Source organism: Triturus cristatus, chromosome 11 (genome assembly GCF_964204655.1).
Source record: "Triturus cristatus chromosome 11, aTriCri1.1, whole genome shotgun sequence".
In the NCBI taxonomy this organism is placed as follows: Eukaryota; Metazoa; Chordata; class Amphibia; order Caudata; family Salamandridae; genus Triturus; species Triturus cristatus.
Window position 1 is genome coordinate 120,724,857 of NC_140594.1, and position 25,137 is coordinate 120,749,993.

Sequence of the window (25,137 nt, forward strand, 5' to 3'; positions counted from 1 at the left end):
TACCAACAGCAAACACACGATAAACGCGCCGTGCACAGACCTGCAAACAAATGCACAAGCCAAACCCAATGCACACAGGATGCATAGAGCTAAGACTATATACATTGCCACTACACCCCAGCACACAAACACCTCACGCTCTCTTCATACCACCAGACACAATTCTACACGCATAACCTACAATCTAACCCCCCATATAGGTCTACAATCTGCTATCAACTACCAACAGAAAGTCAAATTATGTCTGCTCACTGCCCCATGAAATCCAAGCGGTTTACTTGCAGTTAAATGAAATAAGGCATTTGTTTATTGAAAGGTTGTTTGTGCATTGCTGATTGGATATAATGGATTGCTGCTTCCAAAGTGACAGAAAAGTCGTTTAACTTTTGGTGCCGGATTGAATGCATTGTAACAATGAGTGAACACATTTTCACTAGGAACTGGGCAATTTGTCAACAGTGCTAATGGATCATGATTGTTAATGTCAAATTAAGAGAAGGTCGTCCCAGATAAACATCTTTGTCTTTTGCTGTGTGTAAGGATGAGCGCTCCACAGGACTGTGTTGTTGTTGCTTAGCTGGGTGGTCAGTTGTCCATTTCCGGCCCTTGCAGGTACTTTCCCCACGGCATCTCTTGCCGAGTCTCTCTAGCAGTGATGCAGTATTGTCCCACAAAGTGGGTGACATCATGTACGAGCTGCCTGTTTAAGTTGATTTGGTCAAGGACACGTACTGTTTGTTGAGCTTGCAGTGCTTTGCCTGCTGTCTGGCTCTGGTGCCTTGTCTGTCATCAGACCTTAAAGTGGTTGACACCTTCCTGCTTTCTGAAATTTGCTTGAAAATGCACCATTTGCCCACTATTTTTTCAAAGTTTTCACGGGGGAAACCCCTCCCCCCCCCCTTCCCCCCCCCCCCCGAGCCCTCCGTAGGTGGTTCAGGCTCGCTCGCTACTCTCGCTGGCCGCAATAAAGTACAACAATTGTTTTACGCCTCACCACTTTCAAATGTCACCAGCCGCCACTGCAATATAGGTCAGAATGTGAAGCACAAACATATTGTGCTTCCAAAATGTCGTAGCTAGAATACTGTCTAGGAAAATATTGTGAAGGTAAGTATATACACACAAATATGTTTACTATTAACAACTCCAACTCTGCATACCCTAAAGGTATATATATTGTCAAGGTATATTTGTGCAGGGGCGGCTCCTCTGTTACAGCGAAGGAGTGTCGCCCCACTGCTTCAACCAGCAGACGCATGTAAAATAACATGTTAATAAAGCAGTTAAACTGCTTTATTGTCACTTTATTTTACTCCAGAGCCGCCGCTGAATATTTAAGGTGGGGCAATCCGGAACAGGAGGAGAGGTGGGCTCAGGGCACTAGGTCTCGCATTTATGCAAGTTTGAGCTATTGGTATTGCAAATAACAATGCCTTTTATTTTGTTTTTTGTTTTTAAAACATAAATAAAAGGCATTGTCATTGACAATGTCAATAGCTTAAACTCATGTTAATGCGAGGCCTATTGCAGTGCAAATGCTTGTTATGTTTTGGTGTAAATCCGTTCAGTAGGTTTTGAGATATTACAGTGCTAAAAATGTAGTGAATGGGCATCAAAGAGTTTAAATTTAGAGATATCTTGGTCGTTTAAGTCCTCCACTATCCTTAAACCCGGGATTGATGACCCAATTAAAAAAAAAAAAAAAAATTAAAAAGGTCATAGGACGAGGAAGCATTTATTCCCATCGTCCATTTCAGGGCAATGCACCCAAAGCTCGGTATGAGGACCAGAAGGCTTTCGTTGTCTAAGGACTCAGTCCCTGTGGCCTGCAAAAGAAACCGACTAGGCCCTGGGTGAACAAATAAGGTGCAGGGACCATATCCCCTGGCTATGGGAACACCAAGAGAGATATTATATAATTTATCACAGGATTCAAGAACCTCCATGACTGGAACTGTGAACCCGAAGTCATCATACTGTCCTCAAACTCGGGCTCGAGGACCCAATTTCAACTATCCCACTCAGATGCTCCGCCTCGACCCCCAAAGTCTTCCAACCGCCCTCAATTCTTGGTGTGCAGACTGTTCAAGGGCCGAAATTCAAAGAATATACAAAAGTGATACGCATATAAATGTGGACATATATAAAGGCAGTAGGCTAGCAAATGCACAGTAAGTCACAAATGGTTCTAGTGAACAGCTATAAAGAGCATTTACAAAGCAGTGCATTATATATAGGGGGTCTATACTGATACACCGTGTGTAATATACATTTGTTTAATGTTGGTGGGAGAACAAAAAGAGTTTGATTTGGTGTACAGTGCTGAAGAAACCGCACACATTAGGGAGATGGTAAAAACAGTAGGAGAAAGATAGATAAGGGAATAATGTACAAGGCAGAGGAAGGGAGAGAGGCATATATGAAAGAGTGTGGTGCACGTAGTGGACAGATAGGAAGATAGTAATGGAGTTACTATGTTAGGGGCAGGCGATGACAAGGGAAAAGGACAACATATGACAGCAACAGAATCAGAGGGAGTAAAAGAGGAGAAAAAATGGGGCAGAGCAAGACAGATGAAGCGTGAAGGTAAATGATGGGGAAAGGTGGAGGAAGCAAGAGGGAATGAAGGTTGAGCAGGTGAGAAGAGACTGAGTAGGTGGATGATAAGAGTACCTGTACACACAGACAGAGGGGTGAAAAGGGAGATTGGACCGAAAGGACTGGTATCGAAACACGCCTTACCAATGGATTTGGCATCATAGAACGTTCTGGAAAAGAGCACGACGGTCACTTCATGGCTGCAGTTCTTCTCCTGCCAGAGAAGGGAAATGAGTGCACACATTACGCACCGCTCAGCTAGATTTACACCAAGTAAGAAATAGCCATCTGCACCTTGACTTCTCAGAATCATCCACAATTGTGACATTGACTCCAGCACAAAACACTTGCCTCTGATCTGAGAGTTTCACAGAATAGCACACCCAAATAATAAACAAAGACAGGGTGATACTACACATACACAGGCAAGCAAACGCTTGCATCTCCACCTATAGTGACACAGTCAGCGGCGCGTGCAAAGCGAAAACAAACAAGACTCGTCCAATTAACCAATATAAAGGTTGTATCTCTAGCACATCAGAAGTGGGTTGATTGGTAGTTCCTGGGGATCAAATACTCAGAGTCTCCTTACTCCTATCCGAAACACTAATTTTTTGAAGAAATAGAAGTCCTAATTCATTGTAGTTCCCTCAAGTACTGTTTAATTAGTCAACTGGTTTTATCGACTAAGGTCATGAGAATTCTTTAAATAGTATAACGAAATATTCAAACCATTGTTGTCAGGACTTGCGGAGTCTGTGCCCATTCTGCGCCCCCGATGATGTGAAGAGTGCCATCATTATGTGGTAAAACCCATGCTTCAGGGTGCCATCGGTGGTGGAGATGTTGGGTGAATGGTGGCCATACCCAGTTTTATGGGTGAGCTCCACTGTAAGATGGCCGTCGCAATTACCTGGAACATTGGAGCAGACTACGGACAGGGAGACGTAGGAGCAGCTTGCCAGTACAAGAGAGTCGGCGGTACGCAGGCGAGCGTCTACTATTCGGACCTTGGCAGTGTGACCGTGTTTTTGGAATCCTTTGGCGTTCTCGTATTGCTGTTCGGAACCGCACCTGTTTTTGCAGGGCTTGACAGAGGAGGAAGGAGTTTCGGTTTGAAACGTTATTGCGGCGCAGGGGCTGCTTGCTTTTCCAAGGACATTAAGCTCTCTCTCCGAGCAGCGCGTTGTGTGCGGGGAGACTTCTGTATATCCAATCTCACTTTCACCTAGCACGCTGGGCGGACTGTACTTCGTGGTGCAGGCTTCTCCTGACTCTTGTCCTATTCAATAGGGTCATTCCATTCATTGTGTTGCTCCTTTGAAGGGGATTTGATTGTGTCATATTTACTTCACTGTACATGCATTATTTGAGTTTGGGCTGAGGTTAAGTCTAAGTCTAGTGACACTATGAGGTGGCTGAGTGCTAAGTCCAGTCTGTGTAACCATTTGATTTCAGCTCATGTAAAGCCTGTACCAGTGTTTACAATACATGCATAAGTTTGTATTAAACAGCCAACCCAGATTAAGATATGTAATTGTTTATTCACCCTTGCTAGTTGAGGTGTTACCAATGGTGTTGTGTGAGCATTGCTAATTTATGCAACTAAAAGAATTACGAAATGCATTCTGACTGAATTAATGCCACAAAATTTACATTGATTGCATGACTGCTGAAAAGTGTTTTACTTGAGCTTGAACTAATACAAGTTTTGGTTGCTTGCTTTTTGTTTTGTAGGTCTCCTTCCGTGGCGTATCTTCCCTATTTCTCTTTCCCCATCTAGCCACTCCTATCCTCTGTTACTGTATAACCAGAGCCAGAGCTGCTTGAAGGTGAGCTTCTGGGGGTACTATTCCTGAGAATCCCAGGGTGTGACAGAATAGTAGACCCACGAATATATGATCCCCCTGGGCAGTATCAACCAGCATGGCCTCAGAAGATTTATATGTCATGATAGCCAAGTTGAAGGGGGAGATCATGTCATACTGAGCAGACACTTCCACACCAGTGGCTAGAGTGGATAATTCACAAAATAGAATAAACGTCAATCCTATTCCATTGACATCACTGAGACGGAATGCGAGTACTCCTACCCCACCCACTGTGGCAGTAACAGTCCTTTCCTCAGTTCCTTTAACTTCTCCCGAGAGGTTTTTCGGTGATCCTGATAAGGTTCAGGTTTTCCTTACACAAGTTCAGCTGCACTTCATGGTAAGGCCTCAATCATGAGCAGCCTTTTTTATATCTTACTTGGGAGGGGATGCAGCGGTCTGGGCTACAACTTTAGTAAATTAGGACAGCACTTTGTTATACCACTGGTCCAGTTTCCGAGAACTATTAAATCTATGGCAGGGCAACAAAGATTTAGTTACTTACTTGACAGATTTTAATCGTTTGATGGCAGAAACAGGATAGCCTGAAGAGAAAAGAGCTGCTCTCTATTATAGAGGACTGAAAGAGGAAATGAAAGACATGGCACAGGTTGAACCACAGCCTGTTACTTGTTCAGTCCTTATTAATTGACCTTAAGCTTAGATCAATAAATTGACAGAGCGTAAAGGTGAAAGGAAGAAGATAGAAACCAAAACATTCTATTGAACAAAGCCTAGCCCAGTTGAGGACACTGCAGAACCAATGGAAATCGGTGCCATTGTCCAAGGAAGAAAGAGAGAATCACCATAAGAATAGCTTGAGCTTAGATTGTGGAAAGAAAGTATATTCGAGAGTGCCCTACACGGCCTAAGTCTACTAAGAGTAAGGGTTCAGAAAACAAGCAATCCCTCCGCAGAAACAGGAATATGTTGAGGGATTATGGGAGGTGTCTCCTGTACAAAGTGTTGCCAACACTTTACAAAGTGCGGTACCACATTCAATACTCATGGCTGAAATTGAGATTCCAGAGCAAGAAATACAGCAGGAGGAGGCAATGAAAGATTCTGAAGCTACAGGAAATTTTACTGAATCTATTACAGTTAGCAATTCTTGATAAAAACAAACCAGAGATGGTTAGGGCGGTGGATGTTACCATGTTATATTCAGGCCCTATTACAAAACATAGTGAATTGGTGACATTAAATTGTACGGACCACCAAGTGCATCAAGAAACAATTCAGTTTGACGCTATTGATGCTCCAAATTTAAATTGATTTAGGGAATGCTGTGGCTAGCGCTGCATAATCCTACCATTGAATGGAATCATTAAAGCATAGAGTTCAATTCATCCTTTTGTTGTGAAGTTTGTAATCAATCACAGGCGGCTGAGTCAGTGAGCACACACTTGCAACATATGACAGCAGCAGAAAAATAAACAGTCCTGCCCAAACAATATTCTGCTTATTTAGACGTGTTAAGCCAGAGTATCGCTGAAACACAGCCACACCATCGGTCCTAAGACTGCCAGACAGACATGGTTCCTGGATCCAAAATACCTTGCAGTCATATACCTTACTCTCACAAGGGAGAATCAGCATTTAAAGGAGTATATTGAAAAGTATTTAGAGAATGGATTTATACATCCCTCCAAATCTCCTACCGCCTCTCCCCTGTTTTTTATCCCGAAGGTCAATGGGAAGTTAGGTCCATGCAAAGACTACAGAGCATTGAATGGAATAACCATTAAAAATCATTACTGCTTCCGCTCATCTAAGTCCTATTGGATCAGGTGAGATCGACAACAGTCTATACCAGATTGGATCTCAGAGAGGCATATCATCGGGTACTCATTAGAGAGGGAGATGAGTGGGAACATTGAGTTTAAACATTTTTTTTATTGTTTTCTTACCAACATACCAATCCAATTCCCACAAAAGCACCAGCAACTCACCAGAGAATATTACATACGACATTGCAACCAGTTATGCATTGGAGAAGTTACCCTTCCTGCTGGGGCCCCCCCTCCCACTCCCTCCCGCAACCCATGTCAGTGTGCCCCCGTCATCCTATCCTCCCACTGATGTGACCCTCCCTATTACTATGATGCATATAGGGGTATTCAATCCTGTCTCTGTCAGCTTGGGCGTTCCCCTGGGTTCAGCCGCGTTGAATGTGTCCACCTACCATAGTGACCCCCCTCCTACTCCCCGCTTATCGCATCCTCATGTCGGTCAGGTATGCCCCCCTCTCCTATGTTTTCTGACATCAGCCCCTGAAGTTCAACCACTAGTGACTCCCATGCACGGGCCGTCGCTAACGCCTTTTCGTCGTTCCTCCTATGCGCTAACTGCAGGCGAAGTGTGCCCTCCGCGCTTGCCCATTTCGCGAACGCCGTCCTCCACCTCAGAAAGCTAGGCCCCACCCTTGACTTCCAATGCATGGTTAGCTCCCTCTTGGCCATGATCAACCCTAAGTCACAGAACTTGCTAGTAACCTTCGTGCGGCGGGTGTGGGGGAACCAAAGCAACAGGCAGGCCCCCATCTCAAAATCGATGTTGCGATCTGTCACTTGGTTCAGGCATTCCGTGACGTCTTCCCAGTAACTACCCAGCGCCGCGCAAGACCAAAACATATGGCGAAAATAAGCCCCATCTCCCCCACACCGCAGGCACTGAGAATGTGTGCCCCCAAAATATTGCAATATCTTAACTGGTGTCAGGTATGCCCTGTGCAGTGTAAAAAACTGTACTAGCTGAAACCGGGCATTACGCGTACCCTTCCAGGCCCGCCGCACCAACGCTGGCCATGTCGACTCGGGGATGGGCTTGCCAAGGTCAGCTTCCCATTTATCTTTCAACGTGACTAGGGGCAGCAAGCGCTCCGTCGACAGCCGTCGATATAGGCAGGTAATAGCCCCGAACGTACCCGCGGCCATAACCACATATTGGCAGCCCGCGGCGACTGGTGGTTCCGAGAGCCCCGCATTCCAGTGCTTCTGGAGGCCTGTTATGAGAGCAGCGTGAAGTAAATAATCTCCCCGTGGGAGCCCATAAGAGTCCTGCAGGTCCTGGAAGGGTAAGAGCACCCCCTCCCTATATAAGTCGCCCACCACTTGTATGCCAAGGTCCTCCCAAGCGGCTAGTCCCGACCAATCACCCCCGTGTGGGAGCGCCGTGCACATACCAATGGGGATCTCCGGGGCATAAGGGTGGATAATGGTGGCCCTCCTCTGACATCGGTTCCAGCACAACCTAAGGGTGCGTTCCTCAAGAGTGAGCTGGGCTAGGTCCATCCGCTGTTGGAGGACTATGAAAGAAAGCACATGGCGAGGAATTAACCTGCCCTGTGGGCCCTCTGTGCCTCTAAACTCCCTTGCCACCGCCTGTGTGAGCCATTGTAATTGTGCTGCCAGATAATACCACTCGAAGTCCGAGACCGCCAGGCCCCCCTCCGCTCTTAGCCGCCGTAGTGTGGTCAATGCTACCCGCCACCTACCCGAGCCCCATATGAAGCCCGTGGACAGTGCTCGAAGCCGCTCAAAAAATGATGCCGGTGTCCATATGGGCAATGTACGAAAAAAATACAGTAGGCGCGGCAGCGCTACCATCTTCAGCAGCGCTACTCGCCCAGCACTCGATAGTGGGAGCGTGCTCCAGAAACCTATGCTGCCACTCAAGCCCCGGATTGCTCTACCCACGTTCCCTTCCAACAAATCAAGCTGGGTATGATAGATATTGACTCCCAGATAACGCAGACAGCGACCCTCCCATCGTATCACTCCCAGCGATTGGGGTTCCTGTCCATTAGGCGACAACGGGAACAAGCATGTTTTGCCCCAGTTTACTTTGAGCCCCGACAGGCGACCAAAGACATCTAACAAGGCGGTCGCTCCGTGCAGTGCGCCATCTGCGTCTGCCAAAAACATCAGCAGATCATCCGCATAAAGGGAGATATAGTGGGCCTCCCCCCTTAGCCACAACCCAGCATATGAGTGTCCCTGTCGGGCGTGAGCCGCCAGTGGCTCAATGGCCAAGGCGAACAACAATGGGGACAGCGAACAGCCCTGTCTTGTCCCCCGTCGCACCCGGTAGGGAGCTGAGACAGTAGCTCCGGTCTTCACGCGGGCTGTGGAGTCAGTATATAACAAGGTGGTCCAGCGTACAAAGCCATCCCCTAGGCCAAATTCCTGCAACACTCTAAATAGGTATGACCATTCTACGCTATCAAAGGCTTTTTCTATGTCGACAGAAATGTTAGGGCCTCTGGGTAATCTTCTCGATCCACCCCCATTACCCGCAGTAGGCGTCGAACGGAAGTTGCCGTGCTACGTCGAGGAATAAAGCCCGCTTGATCCGGGTGTATCAGGGCGGTCATGTGGGTCAACAGGCGTGTTGCTAATATTTTACTCAGAATTTTGTAGTCCACCGTTAACATGGAGAGCGGACGATACGCTGCCCGAGCACTAGCATCTCCTCCTGCTTTCAGCAGGGGCACCACCATCGCCTCTCGTGCGGAGGTGGGCAGGCGCCCAACTCTCCAGGCTTCACTATAAAGGACTTGCAGCTGCGGGGCCAGCAACTCCACATACGCCGCGTAAAACTCGACGGGCAACCCGTCCGTACCTGGGGTCTTCCTTCGAGCCATATGTTTAATCGCGGCGCGGATCTCGCCCAATGATATGATGAGTGGGAACATTGAGACAGCATGGTCTTTACTGCAAATTGTCAAAGTGTGAATTTCACGTAACCGGTGTGAAATGTTTGTGGTTTATACTAATTCCCCAAGGTTTACAGATGTCAGAAAGGAAAAGTACAAGCAGTGTGTGATTGGCCCACCCCACAAAATGCAGACATTTTGGGGATTTGCAAATTTTTATCACCGTTTTATTCCTCAGTTTTCTGCCATTATAGTTCCAATCACAAGACTGATGCGAAAGAATGCTGTGTTTCAGTAGTCTTCTGAGTGTGAAAAGGAGTTCTATAACCTAAAGGAAGCCTTCACTTCAGCGCCCGTACTGGCTCACCCAAATGTAGTCGAACCCTTTATCATAGAAGCTGATGCCTCAAATGAGGCTATGTGAGCAATTTTGTCACAATGAAACTCCATAAGGGGACAAATGCATCCTGTTGCCTATATTTCAAAGAGGTTTCACACAGCAGAGGTTAACTATACAATAGCAGAGAAAGAAATGTTGGCTGTCCACATAGCATTTAAAGAATGACATGCACTATTTGTCGGGGACAGAAATCCAGTAACTGTATACGCTCATCACTGCAACTTACAGTTTTTAAAGTGAGTCAGAGCCTTGACTGCGTTGGACCCTTTTTTTCTCAGAATACAATTATTGGTGACTGTCCGTCCAGGTACAGAAAGCAGAAAGGCAGATTCCTTCTCTAGATATCACGAGAGTGCCATAATACAGGGAGCAGAACCCTCAGATTTTATAATTCCAGCCCAACATTTTATAGGGGCAAACACTATACACCAATTCCTAGATGATGTTCTACAAGCCATTCCGTTGGTGGAACTTGCTAAGTGGGTAGCACAAGGCTCTTGTTGAAAAATTCATGAAGGGTTACCCTTTCATGGCTCACAATTGTATGTCTCCACCCACTCTCTTAGAATTCAGACGACACAATGATGTCATGTTTCACACATGCTCCGACATCCAGGCAAAGCAAAAACACAAGACAATGTGTTACGGCACTTTTGGTGGCCTGAATTGAAGAAGAATGTAAAGGAATATGTTATGAACTGTGATGTATATGCCCAAGGCAGACAGTTCCAGACAGAAAGGGTTGTTACTTCCATTGAAAACCCCAGAAAGAATTTGGGAAGATATATCTATTGATTTCATGGTGGGGTTACCCATGTTATGGTGGCAGTTGACAGGTCGTCAAAAATGGCACATTTGATAACCTGCATTGGTGTTCCCACACCCTCTCGTTTGACTCAGTTGATGATGTAACATGTAGTGTGGTTACATGGACTTCCACAGATGATAACATCAGACTGTGATACTCAGTTTACCTCACAGTTTTGGAAGGCAAGGTGCGCTACATTGGGCATCAAATCATATTTGTCCACTAGTTTTTACCCTTAAAGTGATTGATGAACAGAGAGAGAATCAGTGTATTAAGCAAAACTTCAGTTGTTTCCTTCAAGACAACCCTAAGGAATGGAAGGAGATGCTATGACTTGCAGAGTTTGCATACAATGTGGTACTTCATTCTTCTACTGGGTTCTCTCCGTTCTTTGTTACGTGTGGTTAGCATCCGCATTATTTGCCTTTATTGATACTATATCAGCAGTATTCAGTACCTCATGAAGCAGAACATATTAGACAATTGTCTGACATTGCAAAAAAGACTTGTACACACGTGATAGCAGATAAAGAGCAGTACAAACAATTTGCTGATATGAAGAGACAAGAAGGGTCATAATATGAAGAAGGTAGCAGTGTGTGTTTTTCCACCAAGAATCTAAAATTCAATGTTCAACATAAGTTCCAACTGTTTGTGGGACCATTTGTTAACCTCAAAAGAATCAATCCAGTCAGTTATTGATCGCAGTTGTTATCTTCTATGAAAGTACATACATTGTTCAACACATGTCTCCTCGAAACCAGCCTCTGATAGAGCACGTCCCGGTCCTCCACCTGTATTTGTTAATGGTTCCCCTGAATATCAAGTGAAAGCCATTAAAGACATGCGCAAACGCAATGGTCATGTCTACCAAGGCTTCTCATTTGATTCAACAGTTTTATCCATCAACAGGGACTCTATTGCACTGTATGGGCTTGCAAGGAGGGGTACTGTCAGGACTTGCGGAGTTGGTGCCCATTCCGCGTTCCAGATGATGTGAAGAGTATCATTATTATGTGGTAAAACCCATGCGTCAGGGGGCAGTCGGTGGTGGAGATGTTTGGTGAATGGTGGCTATAACCAGTATTATGAGCAAGCTTGACTGTAAGATAGCTGCTGCCATTACCTGGAAGATCGAAATAGATTACGGGCAGGGTGACATAGGAGCAGCTTGCAGGGACAAGAGAGCCAGAGGTACGCGGGCGAGCATCTGCTATTCGGACCTTTGCCATCTGACAGTGTTACTGCAATCCTTTGGAGTTCTTATGTTGCTGTTCGGAACTGCATCTGTTCAGAACCGCATCTGTTTTTGCGGCAGTTGGCAGAGAGAGGAAAGAGTTATGGTTTGAAGCTTTCTTGTAGTGCAGGGGCCGCTTGCTTTACCGAGGACATTGCGCTGTTTCTCCGAGCAGTGCATTGTGGCCGGGGAGACTTCCATATATTCAATTCAATCTCGCTTTCGCCAAGCACTCTTGGAAAACTGTGCATCGTTGTGCCAACTTTCCCTGACTCTTGTCCTATTTAGTAGGGTTGTTCCATTAATTTTGATGCTCCTTTGAGGGGGATTTGATTGTGGCATATTTACTTTACCTATATTATTTGAGTTCGGGTTGAGGTTAAGTCTGAGTTTAGTGGCACTATGAGTTGGGCTGTGTGCTAAGACCAGTCTGTGTAGCCATTTGATTTCAGTTTGCATAAAGCCTGTACCAGTATTTACAATACATGCGTAAGTTTGTATTAAGAAGCTAACCCAGATTGAGAAACTTAATTGTTTATTCACCCTTGCTAGTTGAAGTGTTACTAAGGGTGTTGTGTGAGCATTGCTAATCTATGCAGTTGAAAGAATAACGAAATGCATTCTAATTGAATTAATGCCACAGAATTTACATTAATTGCATGACTGCTGAAAAACGTTTTATGTGAGCTTGACCTAATACAAGTTCTGGTTAGTTGCTTTTTGTTTTGAAGTTCTCCTTCCCTGGTGTACCTTCCCTATTTCCCTTACCCCCATCTAGCCACTCTGATCCTCTGCTACTGTATAATCAGAGCCAGAGCTGCTGGAAGGTGGGCCTCTGGGGGATACTGTTCCTAAGGATCTCAGGGTGTTACAATTGTTCATTGAAGTTCCAGTGCAATAGTTTTCATCATGAGCATGCTTTTCTAAAAACGTAACATAACATAGTCTGTTGCAGCTCCTACCTGATCCCTTAAAGTGTCATGGAATGTAGGGCTGAATCAGAGACCGTGCGTCCACTGTTATAGATAAAACAGTCTTACAGTCACCTTCGCTTCATACATGCTTCCTGATGCCGTGTCTTTAATTTCTCAAGTGTTCACTAAAAATGACTGATAAAACTATGAGTCCTAAAGAAATGTAGGTCTACAAAAGGGTAGCGAGGGACTGAAACTCACAATCGGTGGCTGGTTTGATTGGAGCCCCAGCGATCAGTGTTGCTTGTGTCATATAATCAGCTAATAAAGTTTGCTTTGATACTTTGAGTATGTGGTTCTGCTTTTAACATTAACTTTGTGGCGCTTCACAGAACGTCTTTAAGATGCTCCTGTTAGTTTCATATTTGCTCCAGGGATTCTCTTTGTGACTAAGTCCACAATTAATTAGCCTGCAACTGAAAGGAGCTTGTCCAATATGAAGTACATCCATTACAACGACCTACCTTTACAACGCAACTGCCTTTACATTGCATGCCATTACAATGCATGTCACTACAACGCATGCCATTACAACACATACCATTACAAAGCATACCATTACAACGCATTATAAGGTAAATAATAGAGATTTTTTTAGTATTAGGGTTATTATTAGGGGTACATGGGAAAAGTAATTTTTACCCCTACACTATCCAATACTTTTCCTACTGTTGCACTCACTGGAGTGGGAATAGTAATTCTTACCCCTACACTATCTAGCACTTACCCTACTGTTTCACTCACTGGAGTGGGAATAGTAATTTTTACCCCTACACTATCCAACACTTAACCCACTGTCGCCCTAAAAGTATTATGCGTTGTAATGGTGTGCATTGTAACGGTATGCGTTGTATTGGTAGTTTTTAAAAATGTGTTGTAATGCCATACGTTGTAAAATCATGCAATGTAATGGTAGTTGTGATGTAAAGACTGTGTTGTAAAAGCATGCGTTGTAACATCATATATTGCAAAATAAAATCTTTAAAACACTTATCAGTTTTATCTGGTTTAGAAATAGAAAGAACAGTCATCATTATAGTAATATAACCAAACAAGAGTCCTTACAACCAAACCACACAGAAATATATGCAATCATCTTTTTTCTCACAGACCTTCCCACAATATGTAATCATCAGAGTTATCTGTAAATGTGGATACTCATTACAATATGTACAAGATGCAATATTTATTAAGTACAATAGAAAATAGTACATCCACCAGACACAAGATTAAATTATATATCTACACAATTGAGTCTTCTGTCTACATGGGAGGATTCCATACAAAATGAAAAAGGTGTGTATGTGAAATGTGTACAGTCTCAAATCAGGAACTGCTGTTCAAAGAAAATAACCCTACAGTAGTTAGATTTTGCATTGATCGCAACAAAATAGAATATTAAAGCCTTGTGTTCAGTATCCAGAGCAACCTTTGAGACTTGATCTAGAAATCTAAAGCTTTAAGCACCTGCAGAATTGGTGTCAAAGAAGAAGAGGGAACAGAATGGGTAGTGAGGCTCCAGTTTCAAAGTAAGTCCCTGAACAATCAATTAGACAAAAAGACAACCTTGGCTGAGGTAATAGGGCCAGCGTATCCTTCTGCCAAGCAAAGATCTTGAGCATAAAACGGACATACAAAATGAAAATAAATGAGGACAGCATGATGAGAGTCAGGGAAATGAATGGAAACAGAGAGCAATGTAACAATGAATTGACACATCTCACCGGATCTGAAATCACTAAACTGGCTACCATATGAGGCAAGGATCCAGCTGAAGATTGCCTGCATGACGCATAAGGCATTACACTTCAATACCCCCAGCTACCTGGCTCAAAAGCTAGACAAATCGGGGGGCATTAGAAACGCACGAAGCGCGCTCACCTTGTTTCTGAAACCCCAACGAACTCACAAAAAGAAAACGGGAGCCAGAGCATTCTCGGCTATTGCACCCAAGATATGGAACTTTCTACCACCAGATGTCCGCCTAATATCCTCTACCTCCTCCTTCAAAAAAGAAGCCAAATCTTTTCTACTGAAGAAGTTTTTACCCTAAGACAATATACCGGTCTCACTGATAATGTATAGTCAGCACACACTTATGGGGATTATCCCCTCCTATTACTGTCTTTATTCTAGACGAATCTGTGTTATACTATTAAACTTTATGATTTGTTTGATTCTTCACGCATGTATTTCCTGTTTTTTTATTTTTTTTGTCAGACCAAATGTTACACTAATCCCTGTCATGTAACGCGCTCCGATACCCACTAGGGTCACGTTCGCGTGACATAAAACTTTCTAAATAAAATAAATAAATAAATTGAGTAAGTAATGTTAGAATAGATACAGAATTTTTACTCCAAAAGATGTACACGATCGCATGGACTACAAGCCTGCAAAATGTACATGCGGGATGAAAAGCAAGAGCTGTTGGGTATATTATTTGTATCATGTTTATGTTTCTTTTGAAACCTTTATTGCAGTTAACGCCAGGATACTGAACAGCTACCACATAAACAGCCTTGACACAGTCTTCTATTTTATAGTACTGATCCATTTTATTGCACAATTGACAAAGTGGAAAACGTTAGCGCTGCATATTTTACTTAAAATATGTATGTAAGGAGCAGATTTTATTTACCGTGCAAAATAATCCAAACAATAACAGATAACGTATAGTTTCTTACCTGTCGGTGTAGTTTTGCAGCTTGAAGACTTTCTGGATTCACTATGCTGTGCATTATTCCACCATCTTGTGGTTGGGTCCCGAATCGTAGTATTTTCTCTCTTTTTTTTTTTTTTCGTGTCCCAGGTGGGCGGCGACGTCCGACCATTTGGTGTCCTTCGTGACGTCTGCGCACTTTCTGCCGAAGCTCCTACCTTTGGTCGCCATCTTCGGATTCTTTTCTTGTGTTAATCTTGTTTTCCCTGTTACTTTCTAAAGTCTTGTTCCCTTTAATCCCTTTCCTCCTGTCTTATCTTTCTGGCGGAGGAGGGTGGGTTCGCTAGTGAATCCAGAAAGTCTTCAAGCTGCAAAACTACACCAACAGGAAAGAAACTATAAGTTTTGCAGCGTGAATCTTTCTGGATTCACTATGCTGTGCATAGACTTTGTAGCGGTTTGTCCTTATTGCGGTGGCTGGGTGGAAGATGAGCATTGGTTACTGAATATGTGTTGTAAGACCTTCTGTCCCACTTGCGCTTTTTTGTTCATCTGGATAACCACACAGTAGTACTTAGTGAACGTATGCACTGAAGACCATGTTGCCGCTTGGCAAATGTCTTGGATAGAGTGAGCTTGAGCTGCTCCTTGTAACTGTTGTCCTGCCTGCTTGTGGCAGAGCTGAATTGTTTGCGCAATCCATCGTGCAATGGTATTCTTGGTGACTGGTCTTCCCAGAAAACTGCTGGCAAAGGAGACAAAGAACTGTTTTGTTTTCCTGCACTCCTTTGTCCTCTCTATAGAGTGCATTACAGTCCTTCTGGCGTCTAGGGTGTGTAGAGCCCTTTCTGTTCTTGTGGTCGGTTTTCGGAAAAAACTTGGTATTTGGATTGTTTGATTAATATGGAACCGAGACACCACCTTTGGAATGAAGTGTGGGTCCGTCCTCATTACAATCCTGTCCTTGTGTATTTTCAAGTAGGGCTCTTGGAGTGTCAGGGCTTGCAACTCACTTATCTTCGTAGTGACGTGATAGCCATCAAGGAGGCCGTCTTTAGTGTGAGTATGTGCAGTGTAGCCTTGTGAATAGGTTTAAAGGGTGCCTTCATCAATTGAGTTAGCAATACGTTGAGGTTCCATGCTGGTGCTGGCATCCTCTTTCGTGGTGCTATTCTCTTCGCCCCTTCCAAGACTCTATTTACCACTTGAGAGGTGAAGAAACTTTTCCCTGTTTCTCCTCTTGTGTAGGCCACTACCGCAGCCAAGTGCCCCCTCAGGGATGTGTAGCTTAATCCGCTTTGTAGCAGGTACGCTTTGTAGCAGTACTGTTGATTCCCTTGTGACCTTTCGTTATGTTATGTTATGTTATGTTAAACAGGTTTTTGTATAGCGTGCGGCTACTCGAAAGAGTGTCCCGACGCTTTAAATTGCACGCTAATCGCAAAACACAACAGAAAAAATGAACAGAAACAGAAAGAGAAGAGACCTGATAGGACCTGAAACTAAGAAGTGAAAAGCCAAGTTTTAAGCCCCTTCCTAAAGGCCAACAGGTTGGTAGTGCTGCGCAGGGACACAGGCAATTTATTCCACAGCTGAGGCGCTAAAAATTTAAAGGAGCGGCCACCAATGCGAGCTCTCTTCACGCGGGGCACTACCGCAAAAAACAAGGCTTCAGACCTAAGCGATCTGGCAGGACGATAAAAAGACAGCCTTTTCTGAAGATATTTTGCTCCAGATGTGTGCAAGGCTTTGTGTGCCAGGGTGAGAGATTTAAAAACTATCCGCTTCCGGACAGGAAGCCAGTGCAGAGCCTCCAAAAGGCCCGAGGCTCTGGCACGGCGAGATAGTCCAAAAATAGCACGTGCTGCCGAATTCTGAACAACCTGTAATCGTTGAAGCAGGTATTCTGGCAGGCCGAGATAGAGAACGTTGGAATAGTCTATTCTCGAGCCATTGGGAGAACCTTTTCCATTTTGCTAAGTAGCACTTTCTCGTGGTAGGCCTCCTTGCCTCCCTGAGTACTGCCATAGTACTTGCTGGTTGTTTTAGTTGCGCAAATTCTAGGTCTTCAGGAGCCATGCTGCTAGGCTGAGACCCTCTGGTCCGGGTGAAGCACCCTTCGGTTCTGCATTGTTAACAGGTCACTTCTTCTTGGGAACCTGTGTGCTGGTTCTTGTGCCATTTCCACCATCTGTGAGAACCAGGACTGCCTGGCCCACTGAGGTGTTATCAGTATTAGTGTCATGTTACTGATTCTGCATTTGCCGAGTACCCTGTGTATCAGTGGTATCGGGGGAAAAGCGTATGCAAATGTCTTTGACCAACTTATCCATAGCGCATTCCCTTGGGACCGATGGTCTGGTTGTCTGGATGCAAAGTGTTAACATTTTGCATTCTGGTGTGTTGCAAATAGGTCTATTTGCGGAGTACCCCATTTCTGGAAAAGCTTCTCTATTTCCTGCTGGTTGAGCTCCCATTCATGTGATGCAGACGTCTGCCTGCTGAGTCGGTCTGCTTCCACATTGTCCTTCCCCGGGAGATATATTGCTAGTAGGTCTATTTTTAGTGGGATGGCCCATCTCCATATTTCCTGTGCTAGCCCTGATAGTGCCACAGCTTGTGTTCCTCCTTGTTTGTTGATGTAGAACATGGTGGTTGTGTTGTCTGTTTGTACCAACACCCCGTTTCTGTACAGCTTTTTCTGAAAGGCTTTTAAGGCTAGGAACACAGTTTTTAGTTCCAGGTAGTTGATGTGTCTGACCGCATCTTGCTGCGACCATAGACCTCTCACCTTGAGCTTGTTCATGTGTGCGCCCCACCCCAGTTGGGAGGCGTCTGTTGTGATGGTTACTGCTGGAGTTGGTTGTGTGAATGTCTTCCCCTGTGATATGTTTTCCTTTTTCCACCACGCTATTTCCTGACCCACTGCGTGTGTGACAACCACAAGATCTTCCCAACTCCCTGTGGCCTGTGACCATTGCTGCTGGATCAATTCCTGGAATGGTCTCATGTGTAGTCGGATATTTGGGACTAGGTGGATGCATGACGCCATCATTCCCATCAGCTTGCTCGCCGTCCTCACTGTCGAAACTTGCCCCTTGCGGTAATGACGTGTTTCCTTCAGTATCGCCAATGTTCTCTTCCTGCTGGGGAACACTTTGGCCTGTATGGTGTCGATCTCTGCCCCTAAGAATATCTTGATTTGTTCTGGGTCTGTTGACATTTTTTCCCAATGGATCGAGAAACCCAGTCTTGTCGGTGTTAGTATGACCTGCTGGATGTGTAGTTTGCATTGGCTGTACGAACTTGCCTTTACGAGCCAGTCGTCGAGATAGGGTTATACGTGTATTCTTTGCCTTCGTAGGTGTGCTGCGACAGCTGCAAGGCATTTTGTAAACACCCTTGCTGCGGATTTCAGGCCGAATGCCAGTACTGTGAACTGGTAGTGGTTTTGGTTGATCAGAAACCTTAGCAAGCGCTTGTGTTTGTGGTTGATGGGGATGTGTAAGTATGTGTCCTTTAAATCTATAGTGGCCATGAAGTCCCCTTGTTGTATTTGTGGTATTACCTCTTGTAGGGAAGTCAGATCTAGGATAGGTCTTAGTGTTTCGTCTACCTTTGGCACCAGGAAGTAAGTTGAGTAAACCCCTTTGTTCCTTTGGTTTTTTGGTACCACCTCTATTGCCTCCTTGCTGAGCAGTTCCTGCGCCTCTAGCTACAAGAGCGAGAGCTCCTTTGGCGAGTGTGCCTTGCTTCTTGGTTTTCTGTTCGGAGGCTGTTTTTCTAACTCTATACGGTATCCGTATTGTATGATGTTTAGTATCCATTTGTCCGATGTGACCTTCCTCCACTCCTGGATGAAGTTTCTTATTCTTCCTCCTTCACCCACCCGGTTTTGAGTGTTCGAGGTACTGCTTGTAGTGGAACGTTCGGCTGCAGTTCTTCCTTATGTCTTTCCGCCCACCCCGAGGTGTTGCTAGGGTGGGGGCCTGTTCCATGGTGGAGTAACTTGGTGGAGGGCTGCTGGCCTTCTCTTCGTGTTTGACCTCTTCTGTTCCCGCGCCCTCGATAGGACTGTCCCCGGGGCTGGTATTGCCAGTTCTACTGCTGTTGTCCCTGCTGCTAGCGTTGGTTGTTACCTTGGTAGCTTTGCTGGGACGTTTGGTGCGATGTGCTAGGCACGTTGCCTCCTCTACCACCCGGCCTTCTCGTGGGTGTGCCTCTTCTCATTCCTCTGAACTGCAACGCTCCCATGGACCTTGCTGTTTCGTTGTCCTTCTTGAGCTGCATCAACTTGTCGTCCACTGGTGAGCCGAACAGTTGCTCTCCATTAAAGGGTGTATTTAAGATGTTACTTTGTACCTCTGGCTTGCATCCCGAAATTCTGAGCCATGCGTGTCTTCTCTCAGTCACTCCTATCATCATTAGCCTGCTCGAAGTTTCTGCAGCATCCAATGCCGATTTCAGGCATGTGTTCGCCATGTTCTTTCCTTCTTCTACCAGGTGAGCCGCCCTTTGTTGGTACTGGTCTGGTAGATGCTTTAGGAGCTGCCCCACTTCATCCCAGTGTTGGTATGTGTGTCTGTTGATCAGGGCATTGGAATTTGCGAGGGGCCAATGTATTGCCGCATTTCTCTCCACCTTTCTCCATGTGAGATCCATTCTCCTTGTCTGGAAGTGGTCTGGCATTTGTGGGCACATTAGCCCTCTTCCCAGCCGTTGCTGCAATTATGGAGTCGGCTGGCACTGACCCGTGGATGTATGCAGGGTCCTTTGAAGAATGTTTGTACATCTTCTCCGTTCTAGGTGTCACAGCTTTGCATACTGCTGGCTCCTTAAAGGCCTCTCCTCCCTGGTCCAGCACACTAGGGAGCATGGGCAGGAATTGGCTCCTAGTCTGTTGAGGCAGTAGAGTTTCCAGCAGGGAACATGTCTTGGGCTTCTCCTCCTCCATTTTCACTCCATAAGTGTGCAGCCTTCTGTACGACCATGTTGTAGATCCCTATGTCCTCTGGCGGCGAGGGCCTCGAAGGGTAAGTGTCTACGCCTTCTTCTGCCGATTCTGCGTCGAGATCTTGCCATTCCACGTCTTGTGCCTCTGAGGACGTTGAGTCCCAGTAGGATAGCAGATCTTCGTCACCTTCTCCCTCGAAATAGTAGTCGTCTTCTCCCGGTTCCTCGACTGGTTCAGGCATTTTCGGCGGTTCCGCGTCTTCGTCGTCCCTTTCGACTTCGACCGCGGGTTTCGGCAGGATGGTGTATTGGCTCATCTTCTCATCAAAGTCCTTTTTCCGCTGTAGGATGCTCGCCATTTCGGCATCGAGCCTCCTCTTCTTCCTCTCCATCTCGGCGGCATGTTCGGCGTCAGGGGTTGGAGTGCTTCTCTTCGAGGCCGTCGACGACGATGTCGGCCCTTCTTTCCTCGGCGCCGAGGTGTCCTTCTCGAGGGCACCCTTCGACGTCTTTGAGGGTTTTCGCCGATTGGGAGTCCTTTTCGAAGGATCTGCTCGGTTGACTGTCCCTGGAGGCTTTTGCTTTCGTCGAGTGTTTCGGCGGCAGAGCTCCTTTCGAGGACTTAGCTTCACCTCTACGAGTGTCGCTCGGGCTTTTGCTTCACTCTTTCAAGTGTCGCTTGGATGTTTAGGGGTCGACGACTCCCTTACCTCCTTCGACGTCTTCTTATGGATCTCGACGACCGTGCAGTCCTCCGGTCCTTCGGCGATGTTGTCCTCTTCTCCACTGGAGAGGCCCAAGTCTCAGAGCGTTGGAGGTGGTCCCTGCTCCTGCATGTTATGGTTTGCCCTTCTCTGCCTCTCCCTTACTTTAAGGGTCTTGGGTGTAAACGCCGAGCAGGCGTTGCAGTCTTCGCTTCTGTGGTCGAGTGGCAGGTAGAGGTTACAGACTGGATGCTGATCCTTCTGGGCGTACTTGTGGTGGCAATTGGTGCACAACTTGAATGGTGTTTTGTCCATCCCAGCGCTCAGGGAGCCCCTTGCGAGCGCATTCTCCGTCGTACGTCGAGGTTTTGTTCGTTAAAACTTCTCCCTCGTCGCTCCGGGTACCTGACCTGTAGTCCGGTGTAGTTGGAAACTTGTTTCTTCGTCGATTTTCTTCGCTTTTGCTTAATTCCTCTTCCAAATCTCTGGAACTGTTCGGCAACGATCCAGACCAAACGGCGGAAAAAAGAATCTGAGATGGTGACCAAAGGTGGGAGCTTCCGCAGGAAGGCCGCCAAATGGTGGGACGACGACGCCCACCTGGACCACGAAAAAAAAAAAAAAGAAAAGAGAGAAAATACTACGATTCCGGACCCAACCACAAGATGGCGGAATAATGCACAGTATAGTGAATCCAGAAAGATTCACGCTGCAAAACATGAAAAGTAGAAAGATGTGCCATTTTAGAAAACATAAAGACAGGAAAACAAGAAAAGAGAACACGAGGCAAAGAACATTACAGATACTACAATAGGAAGGAAAAGAGAAAAAGATGGAGAGAAAAAACGAAAATGGGAAAAACGATAACGTGAAATCAATAGGAGAAAATAGGAAAGGAAACGAATGAGAAAGTAAACAAAAAATAAATAAAGACAATAAGAGGAAAAGAATGAGACTAGATAGGAAACAAAACAAAAAGGAGAGGTGAAGGAGCAAACAGGCAGAGCGTAAGAGCACAATACAAGCATACAGAAAACACACATTGGAAGGGAAGCAGAGTGAGAGTCTGCAGGGTGCAGGTGACAGACTCCCAAGGACCAAATGCCAAGAGAAATAAGTACAAGTAAGGTCTCCATGGAAAAACTGTTCAGATATTAGACCTACCTTCCACTTTGTGAAGAGATCGGATAAGAAGCCATTCACTGCCTTTTCAAAGTACAGGTCACCTGTGACAGAGCAGAGAATGATGACATTGTGAAGAAAGCCATTAACCATGTGGCATCACACAGCACAGACACACATGGCAGGTAATTAGGACTCACTGGGTCAAAGCCCCACAATTTATGTTTAGAGTGCAAGGGTCAGTGCCCATGGCTAGCTGGACAAGATGGCGTACACTGATCTGGTATCTCCCTGAAACCCCCCCCATCTGTCATCAATCTACTATTGCCAGTGCCCCACTGAGGTGCAAATAAGGATGACCCAGGATACAGAAATGAAGGCGGCCCACTGTAGCCAAAAATCAGTCTTGCATTGTACCAGACACTATAGAGGATGAGCACAGCCTACAATAAAGGCGGCTGTAACATGGCGGTCGGAACAGGTGGCCTCAACTAATACTGCTGCTGTGTGCTCGCCTGGGGTGTCGCTGGTGCTGTGCTCCACCAGTGGGCGCCTGGTGAGTAGCGGGGGACCGGGCCCAAGTCAGTGCAGGACCCCTTCCTGAGACAGCGGACGAGAAGAGCCTGGTGCCAGGAACTGGGGGCACTGCCTTGCCCATATGTGCTAGAGACAGTAGCCATGGCAGTGCCTCCCCCGGCTGCAAGCAGATGAGCTGAGAAATACCATGGAATGAGCAGGGGTATCCTTACTTTCCACTCTCCCTACAGAGATGGAGAAAAAGGCAGAGCAATGGGGACCAGGATGGACTGCTTTGCCTGATAACAGGGCCATGGGCCTAGAAACAGGGGACTGAATGAGGTAGTGAGAAGGCCGGCTGGTGTTGAGGAGAGGATCCCCCCTGTAAGCTGCTGGAGGGCGAAATTTAATATTGCTGCTCGAGCACAGGACCCGACCACATGGTCCCCAGAGGCAGTGGCCACGGTGGAAATACATGCCAGATGGTGGCAGGTGAACCCAGGAGTCCTAACAGATCAAACCGGGGCCTTTTCTCCTCCCTCTTTTTCCCTGCCCTTTGGCCAAACTCAATGACTCAAAAACTGGAAATCGCTGAGGCCTTAGAAGAATCCAATTTAAGTACCTCCATAATATCAATTTCCACCCACTAAGCTATGGCCCATGGATACATCATGCTTCCCTAGTTGGCCCATGGGGTGTTTTTTGCATACAAACTGGACTTGCCTGGTAACTGCATGTTAATAGCAACAAATTCATTGTGAAATAGTGGTGGGATACCCAGCGGCACTAGACCCTAAAGTAGCAATTTTTGGCATTATTGACTGCTCGGAGAGCACGGCAAGCTCAAAGACCCGAGTGGGGATAGGATTCCTAGTGGCTAAGCGTAACATACCAAGAAGAGGAGGAATGTGGATCCCCCGCACTGGAGTGGAGTATGGGTACAAATAATTATGAACAGAGATAGCTATTTACAAAGGGCATGAATGTATACGGAAAAACTGCAATAACTGGAACCTCTGGTGGCAAGAAGCAGGTCTCAATGGGCAGGAATCAGGGATGCAAAGTTAAGTTGTATGTCAACTCGGGTTATAACCTGAAGAACCAGATAGGAGGGGGTGGGACGGGTGGGAAAACTGCAACTTTTATATGGTATATCATGCCTGATGGTATGCACAATATCTGTAATGTTAAAAACAATTTATTAAAACCAAATTAAAAAAAGAGTCAGGCCAGGAACATTCACTGGGTTTACTTGATAAACCTGCTCTGGGCTTGAGGTACTGTCCGGTGCCTCCTTTCTGGAAGGAAGTGTATCCAGTGATTAGCTTCCCCAAACAAAGCTGGTGGGTATCAGAGACATGGAGCTCTGATGAGTCCGAGACATCGATAGGGCTGCAATTGCTAGTTATTCCTCAAGTATTAAACTCCTAAAACCCAAGAATTAGAAAATTAAGTGCAGACTGTTTGTTTAAAATCTGTTGAATAACTGCTAGTTTCAAATGCACTAACAAACCTGACTTGCTCCTTTGTTTTTAAATGTTATTTTGAGTCATGCGCAAGGTCAACTACCCCTTTGCATGCAGAAAATATGCTGTTCCACAACACGTAATTGACTTTTAAATCTTATTTTCACATCTACATTTGTGATAACGTTTTTTATGTAGCACATGCACAGTCAGGGGGCACATCAAAGCACTAATAAAAACAGCACTACTACAGCCCTCAGAGAACCCTGCATTTAACGGTTGTCTTCTGTCCCATGCCACACTCTCCAGACTGTATCACACATAAGTACTCAAGACATGAAGCAGCATGTGTTATTTATTGTAATGACATTGTCTTGTTTTCTACTTTGAAATGATAGGTAGATGTGCATAAATGTGTGGTCCATATGTAAAGATCAACATTGCATTGCTTCATCCATTTACAAGTAAATATAATATACATGGCAAAGATTGTACCTTGGCTAAGACTTCAAGAAAAGAGAATGATTCAAACATCTATGACTGTGATGAAGATCCTATGGTGCAGAAGTGACATCATTGACTGTGCTAATAAGCTCCACACCTATGTTCCACAGACGTGTTCCCTTCCGGGCTCAAGGGAAGCACCTGGGTGTGCAAAGGTAGATGGTTGGTATTGTTCAAAATTAATAAACAAGTGCCATATTCATAGTTCAGGGGTTTGAGATCTGTGCTCATTACTTGTCCATGAACCACCGGGCTTATTGTCCCACAAGCCATGCTCGTCATTTCGCCTCAATGGAGCTGCTCGTGTGACTAGGGGTTGGCCACTCCGATAATTTCATGACTCTCATGATACAGCACCAATGGGTCTCTCACCATGAGCTCTCTTTAATGTGCATCAGTGTTCCTCCAGCAGTGCCCCTCCACTCAGTACAGCCAACCATTTATTTCTGCATTTTACCCAGTGTCCAAGCCAGATCATCCCCTTCCTCTCTTCTCTCGGGTACTGGTATCTAACTGTATTGCTGCAATATCCCATACATACCATAAATGTCAAAGTCCCACATCTCACAGCTCATCTGGACTAAAATATACACCATTGCAGAAGTGGATCTGAAGACGACCTGCAGAAAGAGAGGGAAACAATGGTTAATCAATGGCAGAGTGGG

At 45.6% G+C, this 25,137-nt stretch overlaps 1 protein-coding gene across 11 annotated transcripts in view; it reads right to left on the minus strand.

Moving 5' to 3' along the window:
* DEPDC5 (DEP domain containing 5, GATOR1 subcomplex subunit) overlaps positions 1 to 25,137 on the minus strand; it is a 628,116-nt gene that overhangs the window by 537,372 nt on the left and 65,607 nt on the right. For all 11 annotated transcript variants that reach the window (XM_085634591.1, XM_085634584.1, XM_085634590.1 and 8 more), the window contains exons 9-11: positions 25,014 to 25,092; positions 22,029 to 22,090; positions 2,743 to 2,812 (exon numbers count right to left, since the gene is read on the minus strand). In XM_085634591.1, the coding sequence (XP_085490717.1) occupies positions 2,743 to 2,812; positions 22,029 to 22,090; positions 25,014 to 25,092 (211 nt within the window). The remainder of the gene's footprint in view (positions 1 to 2,742; positions 2,813 to 22,028; positions 22,091 to 25,013; positions 25,093 to 25,137) is intronic.